The sequence below is a fragment of the Simochromis diagramma genome, unplaced genomic scaffold, assembly GCF_900408965.1.
Source record: "Simochromis diagramma unplaced genomic scaffold, fSimDia1.1 OVJJ01000334.1, whole genome shotgun sequence".
Classification (NCBI taxonomy): Eukaryota; Metazoa; Chordata; class Actinopteri; order Cichliformes; family Cichlidae; genus Simochromis; species Simochromis diagramma.
In genome coordinates, this window is record NW_024386764.1 from 6221429 (window position 1) to 6229956 (window position 8528).

At 41.0% G+C, this 8528-nt stretch overlaps 1 protein-coding gene across 2 annotated transcripts; it reads left to right on the forward strand.

Annotated features, from left to right (window-relative positions):
* The first annotated feature begins 1548 nt into the window (after nt 1-1548).
* klhl26 (kelch-like family member 26) lies at nt 1549-8060 on the forward strand. Of its 2 annotated transcripts, XM_040033325.1 has the most exons (3): nt 1550-1818; nt 3908-4090; nt 4604-8060. In XM_040033325.1, the coding sequence occupies exons 1-3, from the start codon at nt 1769-1771 to the stop codon at nt 6183-6185; spliced, it is 1815 nt and encodes a 604-aa protein (XP_039889259.1). In that variant the 5' UTR covers nt 1550-1768; the 3' UTR covers nt 6186-8060. The 2 variants fall into 2 exon arrangements, with proteins under 2 accessions (XP_039889260.1, XP_039889259.1); XM_040033326.1 differs by lacking the exon at nt 3908-4090 and having other exon boundaries at nt 1549-1818.
* Nucleotides 8061-8528: the final 468 nt, after the last annotated feature.

Below are 8528 nucleotides of genomic sequence, written 5' to 3' on the forward strand. Positions count from 1 at the left end.
AGCAGAAGATTTTAATCTCTGTGGTAAGAAAAAAACCCATCTGATAAGCAATGCCTGTGGTTAAAATACTATCACAGGATACCATAGTGTATGTATAAATAAAGTACAGTCATGCTCATAGTTTAACTGAAGTTTCAGTTTTTATCAACACAACTATTCTTACATTTGATGTTGCAGGTTCAGTCAGTTTTTGCTTTGGTGACGTCAGGCATCCAATACCTCTGCACTTGTTCTTGTAGTTATGCACACAAGCATTCACTCCTCTGCTTTCACACACATATGGACTTGAGTGACATGCCATTGTTAGTCTATAGGGTTTAATATGATGTTAGCCCAACCTTTGCAGATATAACATCTTCAGCTCTTCTGGGAAGGTTTTCCACAAGGTTTAGGAGTATTTATGGGAATTTTTGGACCATTCTTCCAGAAACACATTTGTGAGGTCAGACTAATGCTGGATGACCAGGCTGCGTTCTCTCAGGTTGAGGTTAGGACTCTGTGCAGGCCATTTGAGTTCTTCTACATCTTTATGGACCTTGCTTTGTGCGCTCGTGCACAGTCATGTTCTAATCCAGAAGGGGCCATGCCCAAACTGTTCCCACAAGCTTGGTGTAAAAATGTCTTGGTATGCTGAAGTATTAAGAGTTCTTCTCACTGGAACTAAGGAGCTGAGCCCACCTCGTGAAAGACAACTGTACACCATAATCCCCCCCTCCACCAAACTTTACACTTGGTACAGTTCTCCTTGCCAAACCCAGACTCATCCATCGGATTGCCAGATGGTGAATTGTGATTCGTCACTCCAGAGAACACATTTGAATTTTAGATAGAAAAAAGTGTTTAAGCACCTTGTCTAACATTCACACACACACAGACTCAAACTCTGATGACTGCATGAACAAAGATGTTCTGAGCCTGGTTACGCTGGATGTTTCTTCCTGTTGAAAGGGAGTTTTTCTTTCCCACTGCTGCCTTGCTTTCTGAAAGTTCAGGTTTTCTCTGTATTATTGTAGGGTCTTTACCTTATCATATAAAGTGCCTTGCGGTGTGATTTGGCGCTATATAAATAAAAATGACTTGAATTAGTTTCATATGGTCTTAGACAAGTTACAGTCTTTTGCTTTGACATCATTTTAATGAGCTAGACTTTTTCACTGGAAAGCCTCATTCATTTCAACTCAACAATGTCAAACCACATTCTCTGCATATTAGCACAGTCTGTGTGCAGAACTGGCCTCTCTGCATTCCAGTCCTATCACATTTACTGCACAGAAAAATCTGATAAAGGAGGCCCCAGCTCATACACTATTGTATTGTTTACATACAGGCTTTGCAATTGATACTTTTTTTTTTATATTCGCAACATTTTACACATATAGACTTAACTGGCAACCAAGAAGTGCTACTTTAATACAGGCCTACCGTATGAATAGAATGACAGACACATTTTATGGATATTTACTGTTACAATCTAGTCTTGTCTCCTATAGGATCAATGCTTCACACGGGACATCTCAACTGAAACACCTGTGCACGTGACTGTGGCGCCCTCTAGTGGTCGGCACAAAGGAAGGAGGTACAGCAAGCAGCCGGTAGGTGAGGTCACCACCGTGTTCGGCACAGGACTACAGACAGGCAGCTGTTTACCATCCATCCTGGAACAATCGACTTTATTCAGACTTGTGAAGCCATGACCGGGCCAGTCGTGCCATTGGCATCCTGTTAACTCTGCTGAAAATGCCCTATGCGTGTTGCTATGTGCTAGAAGATGGCGGAGTCAGATGGTGGGGAATTTGCTCCAAAAGATACGCAGAACAGGTGGGTGAGGACGTGGGGAGTCCACGGTGTTGTCTTGGGTGTCCGGTGTTTCCCTGATGGGAGTTCCCACGGCTCCGGGACTCGAGCTCGATCCGAGTCCGTCAGAACGGTTCGAAGCGCCGCGGCTTAAATCAAGGAAACACCGAGGCGGTGTCCGGGCCTCCAGGCACCAAGACTACCTGCTCCTTTTTATCGATACAGCAAAGAAAAAAGAAGTTCAGAATGGAGGCTAGACAACCGTAACACAACCTGCTATATTTTAACAGTTTTATTAATAATTTTTATGATAGACTAATAAATAGGTCACAACTTTGAAGCGATGCTAGTTTGCTTTAAATGTCACCACAAAACTGCGAGCACATCCGCGTAAAGTCTGTTTCTGTTTTGTTATGGCTCAAATATCTTCTTCAAAATCAGATTAGGCATGTTTTTAAAAAGTTCTGATATTTAAAAAAACAAAACAAAAACATAATGCAGACCGTAAGCATTTCGTTTATTTTAATGAGGTTTCCCCACTGGAGACATGCAGGTGCACTTAATTACGTCAACGTGATAACCGTAGGACACGCCATCATTAAGTATTAAGAGTAACACTGCCAAAGCTAAATGGAACACGTTTGCATTTTTTATTATTTTACACGGGCAAACAACCACGTTAGTCCAGATATATAAAAGAAGACTCCGTTTTCTTCCCTTCACCTGTTTTGTGTGCGCGCATGTGCGCAGTTTCCACTTTGTTTTCCTTTTATTTTGTCATGCACAGACAGAGATGAATATTATTTGCTCAGCAGATACCCAGGTACTCGAGCTTTTCTACAAACAAATAGGAAATTTGTCAGGAATTAATTTTCCCATGCACATACACAGGATCAGTCATACAACTACTGCAGGGATCCTCGCACTGTTTTAAGCTGTTTATTCCAGACCTGCACTTTTTTGCCGTTTTTATTTTTTTCCAGTACCAACCAGCAGCGTTTACATTCTCTAAATTATTTTGTTGGCTCTTGTGAGATGAGCTAATACAACCTCCAAAGCAAGAAAATGCCTATTTGGGCTACATTGTATTTGTTAGCTTTTGACAAAATAAAGGTGAGCGTCAGAGGAACGAATCTTTTTGATCGTACCAGCATCACTTGATATTCAAGATCAATACTGGGGTATGAAAATTGCAAGACTGGTTATTTTTATACACACAGTTCTCAGTTCTCAATTACTTTTTTAGGATTGAACAGATTTTATTTACACCAGGGTGATTATAATTTCTCCTATTAGGGCAAGAAAACTGATTTCTGAACAAAACACTGATGTTGGAAGAGAAGGCCTGGATCATTGTGTCCACTCTAATGGGGGGGGGATGTGTTGAGCTGGTTGTCAGGTTGAACCTCATCACTTGTCTTTGACTCAATTTTAATTTTTTGACTTAATATAGGATAATTGTTGGATTTGAAAAACTCCTATCGTTCCCATTTAGCCCCATTTGGTCATTTTTAACCTTCTTGCTGTGCTTGGATGCCATTTTTGAATCTTGTTAAATGAAGCATATCAGGGGGGGAAAGTGCAAGCAAAAACGTATGTAAGCTTGTCGCTCGTCTGAGGTTATATATGTACTTTGAATAAATGTGTTTGCAGTGATGTCAGGGAGAACTTCCTTTTCCTTGAGTGCTGACAAAGTGATGCTTTTTCATGTACCTATGATGGTGTGTCCACCAGATATACTTACTTGCTCTCAGTAAGCCACTGTAATCGTGGCAGATAGATTTCAGTTTTTTATGTCTAGCAGTAAAGTGCACAGCACTATCTCTTCCCCTCACCATGACTCCAGTGTACAGACACATTCTCGCTAATGCAAAGACACCGAACAGAATGCATTTCTCCCTGGCCGACTCTAGCAGATTAGATTAAATTTTCATCACAGCAATGCTTTCACCAGACGCAACTTATTGATCTCTTGGACTATGCAGCATGTTTGAAAAGGCGGTAATAGCTTTTAGTAACTGAAAAATTAAGCTGAGTACAGAAACTAAGATCAGGGGAGATGTGAAAAAAGGAACAATCACTTGAGTGACTTGAGGCCTTTTTCTCTTTACAGTATGGCAAACAAGAATAGCACCCTTCGCTGTACTTTCTCAGCCCCGAGCCACAGTTCCACCCTCCTTCAGGGCTTGTCTGTGTTACGGGCTCAGGGCCAGCTACTTGACGTCGTGCTGGCCATCAACGAGGAGCGCTTCCAGGTCCATAAAGCAGTGCTGGCCGCCTGTAGTGATTACTTCAGGTTAGTCTAAGGCATGAGACTTCACACTGCCCGATTTGCATTCATAACTGGAAGCTTTTAGCTGGAATGGAGGGAAAAAAAACAGTTACATCCATTTAAAGTTAAATACACATCTCGGTAATGTAAAAATACATTCTCAGTCTCCTGTATGTCAGTGAATTCATATTTGCCAAATGATATAAAGATATCGTATATTAGAGAAGCAGAAATTGAGAAAGTTTTAAAACATATTAAAACATTTTAATATTTAGATATTTGTACAATAACATAAAAATGCAGGAAAAGGTAAGCTTATTGCTTTGCACACTAGTTTTTGGTTCATCTGCACCAGACCTGAAACAATCAACGACTCAGGAAAAAAGGGCCTTTTTTTATTTATTTATTCATTTTATTTTACGTAGAGCAATGACTCTGACTCCATTGCCATTCAACAGTAAAGTAAATGTATGCAGTTTTGAATTCCAAGGGACTGTAAAATATCACGTAGTTTACTTACACGTCCTTGTGTTTCAGAGCTATGTTCACGGGAGGCATGAGGGAGTCGAACCAAGATACCATTGAGCTGAAGGGTTTGTCTGCCCGTGGGCTGAAACACATCATCGACTTTGCCTACAGTGCAGAAGTCACTTTAGACTTGGACTGCATTCAGGATGTCCTCGGAGCTGCTGTCTTCCTCCAAATGGTTCCTGTCGTGGAGCTCTGCGAGGAGTTCCTCAAGTCAGCGATGAGCGTTGAGACCTGCCTGCACATCGGCCAGATGGCCACCACGTTCAGCTTGTCTTCCTTGAAGGAGTCGGTGGATGCCTTCACCTTTTGCCACTTCCTCCAGATTGCAGAGGAGGATGATTTCCTGCACATTCCCATGGAGCGCCTCACCTTCTTCCTTCAAAGCAACAAACTGAAGAACTGCAGTGAGATCGACCTCTTCCACGCCGCCATCAGGTGGCTCCAGTACGACGAGTCTCGCCGGGCTCAAGCCAGCAGCGTCCTCTGCCACGTGCGGTTCCCCCTCATGCGCTCTTCAGAGTTGGTGGACAGCATTCAGAGAGTGGACATCATGGTGGAGGATGTTCAGTGTCGCCAGTATCTCCTCGAGGCCTTCAATTACCAGATCCTTCCCTTCCGACAGCATGAAATGCAGTCCTCACGGACACTCATTCGCTCTGACGTCATGTCACTCATCACCTTTGGTGGGACGCCCTACACCGACAACGATCGCACAGTCACCACAAAGGTGTACTATCTTCCAGATGTCGCATCCCGTCAGTTCAAAGAGCTTACGGAGATGGAGACGGGGTGCAGCCATGCTTGTGTTGCCGTACTAGACAACTTTGTCTACGTCGTCGGCGGACAGCACTTACAGTATCGTAGTGGCGAGGGGGCGGTGGACAGCTGTTTCCGCTACGATCCACATCTGAACCAATGGCTGCGCATTCCACTCATGCAGGAGGCTCGTATCCAGTTTCAGCTAAATGTGCTGAATGGACTGCTGTACGCCACTGGAGGGCGCAATCGATCTGGCAGCCTGTCATCTGTAGAGTGTTACTGCCCAAAGAAGAATGAGTGGTCATATGTGGAACCATTAAAACGCCGGATTTGGGGTCATGCGGGGACTTCCTGTCAAGAGAAGCTGTATATCTCAGGAGGATACGGCGTCTCATTGGACGACAAGAAAACTCTTCACTGCTACGATCCGGCGACAGACCAATGGGACTTCAGAGCTCCCATGAATGAACCCAGAGTGCTGCACACCATGATCAGCACCAGGGATCGGGTTTACGCCCTGGGCGGCCGCATGGACCATGTTGACCGTTGTTTTGATGTGCTAGCAGTCGAGTATTACATTCCAGAGAACGACCAGTGGACCACAGCCAGTCCTATGAGGGCCGGCCAGTCTGAAGCGGGCTGCTGCCTTCTAGACGGGAAGATTTACATCGTCGGAGGTTACAACTGGCACCTGAACAATGTCACAAGTATCGTTCAGGTGTACAACACAGAGACAGATGAGTGGGAGAGGGATTTGCATTTTCCAGAATCCTTTGCTGGGATTGCTTGCACACCAATTATACTTCCACAAAACATCACACAGCGCTAAGCAGAAGACCTACGACTGTGAAGATTTATTCCATGTGCTCTTTCTGCCGACTGTTGAGTCAACACAAGGTGTGATCATTTTGTGTGCGTGAGTGTGTGTGCGTGTTTATATGTTCATATGAAGAAATTGACCTAAAAAGCCACAGTACTGTTATTTGGGTATTACTCTGTAGCTTCAGAGGGTTCGTTCATATTTATTCCACATGAAGGGTCTTTATTTTGAGTTATTCTGAATTTATGAACTAAAGTTATAAATTACACTTGTAGTTGTCTGAGATGTGTTTAATACATAAACTGAAAAGGATTTTTTTTTTTTTTTTCAAACATTTGTACCATTTGGAAAATAGAAGAGCAGATACTTTAACGAAGCGTAAACGGTAATAGTAGCACTAACTACCCCAAGTTTTATTGATCAAGGGCTTCAGTTACACACAGCACAAATGTCTCTAGACATAATTATCATTTAGAGTATACTACAATTTTTCCAGTGACAACATTTAAACTCAACCTTTATAATGTTGGACAGCTTGATTGTACATTGGTTTTTTTATTTAATTTATTTTTTTGTGCTATGTTGTAATTATTTAACAACCGTTAGTGTTTAAAAGTCTATTTACTAATCAGCAAACCTCGTATCAATGATGGCACACAAACGAGTATTGTATGTGTTTAAACTGTGAATTTTTATTAGTTATTCCACGTTAGTCTTTTTTTCCTTCCTTTTCAAACTACTACTGCCCTCATTTGTTTCAGTTCTTGCTAATGACTCAGACAACATAACAAACCAGTATGGACCTCTTATGGCAGCTACATCAATACTTAATGTGTGCATTTGTGTCTGTTGATCTGTTGCTGCTCTCTTTATGTAAAGCAGCCGCTACAGCTTGCTTACCATAAAAGGTTTGTCCTTAAACAACAGTGACATTTAAATTTTCTGACTGTAATTGTCTGTTAAAATGTGACAAGCAACATTTTTGCACAAATCCTCAAAGTACAATTTATACAGAAAACATGCTCATGTTATTCACGTCCTATTCTTACTATTTTTGCACTTTATATCTACAAATGCATATTATGAAGGCTGTTGTAGGTTTAAAAAATGGATGTTGAATTGGTGAATGAGGATTATTTTTAGTGTTAAAGTCAGAAATGCACAAGAATCAACTCTAAAAAAAATCTTATTTGTCAAGGAACTACTTCACTTTGCATTTGTAGCAGGGTGAACGAGCATCTGTCAGTCTGTTCCCGATCCCGTTATCACCTCATTCATACACGTGTTCTTCTAAATAACCATGGCTAGATGTCATTGTCACTGTAGGCTAAAATCATGTATCAAGTATTAAGGTTATTATTTAATTGAGACTTATGCTGCAGGCAGATGGTCCAAGGTTCATCAAGCCATGCAAAGTGAAGTGTTGTGGTTCCTTACACCTTTTTCCTGAGGGTTTTCTTGCTTGTATATATCCAATTTTAACCTCAGTAAATTCCTCAGTCTTTCTAAGATTTCTCAGCAAATGTGTGAGTGTATAATCTCAGATTATACCAGGTTTTTTTGTGTGTGTGTGCAAAGAGACAAACTTCCTGTTTTTGTTGTTTTTGGGGTTTTTTGGTTTTTTTTTTCCCAGGAACTGGCCGTGTGATGGTGAGAAGCCTCCTCATTTTTTTTTTCTTTTCTTTTTAAATTTTTATTATTTTTTTTAAACTATCAACTGTCTGCCTTAGTGTGTCTTTGTCTTGTTCTTACCTGTACCAGTAACAGCACATTACATCGTTAAAGTGCAATATACAGGAAATTGCTGTAGTCAAAGGGGAATGTACACATGTGTAGCTTTATGTGCATTCTTTATTAAAGGTGAATCATGCTTTAAAAAAGGAACTATTGTTGTTTTTTTGTTTGTTTGTTTATTATTATTTTGTACACTCCCACATACAGGAACATTAATGTTTCAGCCAATATAATTCAGTTTTTTCTGTTGTGGGTGTGCAAAGTATTAATGAATTCATAAAGAAAAGTCAGTTTGTTTGTTTTGTTTTTTTCCCCCCAACTAGTCCACTATTTCTTTATTTCTCATGCTAGTGGTGTTGCAAACCCAGGGATCTTCTGAGAAGTGCTATTGCCAACAAGATTGGCAGCTTTCCAAATAATCAGCCAGGCTGATTAAATTATTTAAAATTAATATTTAAGGTTCCATAACAGCAAATAGTTTTCTGACTTTAATTAATGTGTTGGTTAGCTGTAAATTCCTTCATACTGGCCTACAGTAATGTTCCAGGCTCTCCATTGAATAATTTGATCCATTTTTCCAGACAGGATAATTAAATATTCAAGGGTGTGCAATGTTTT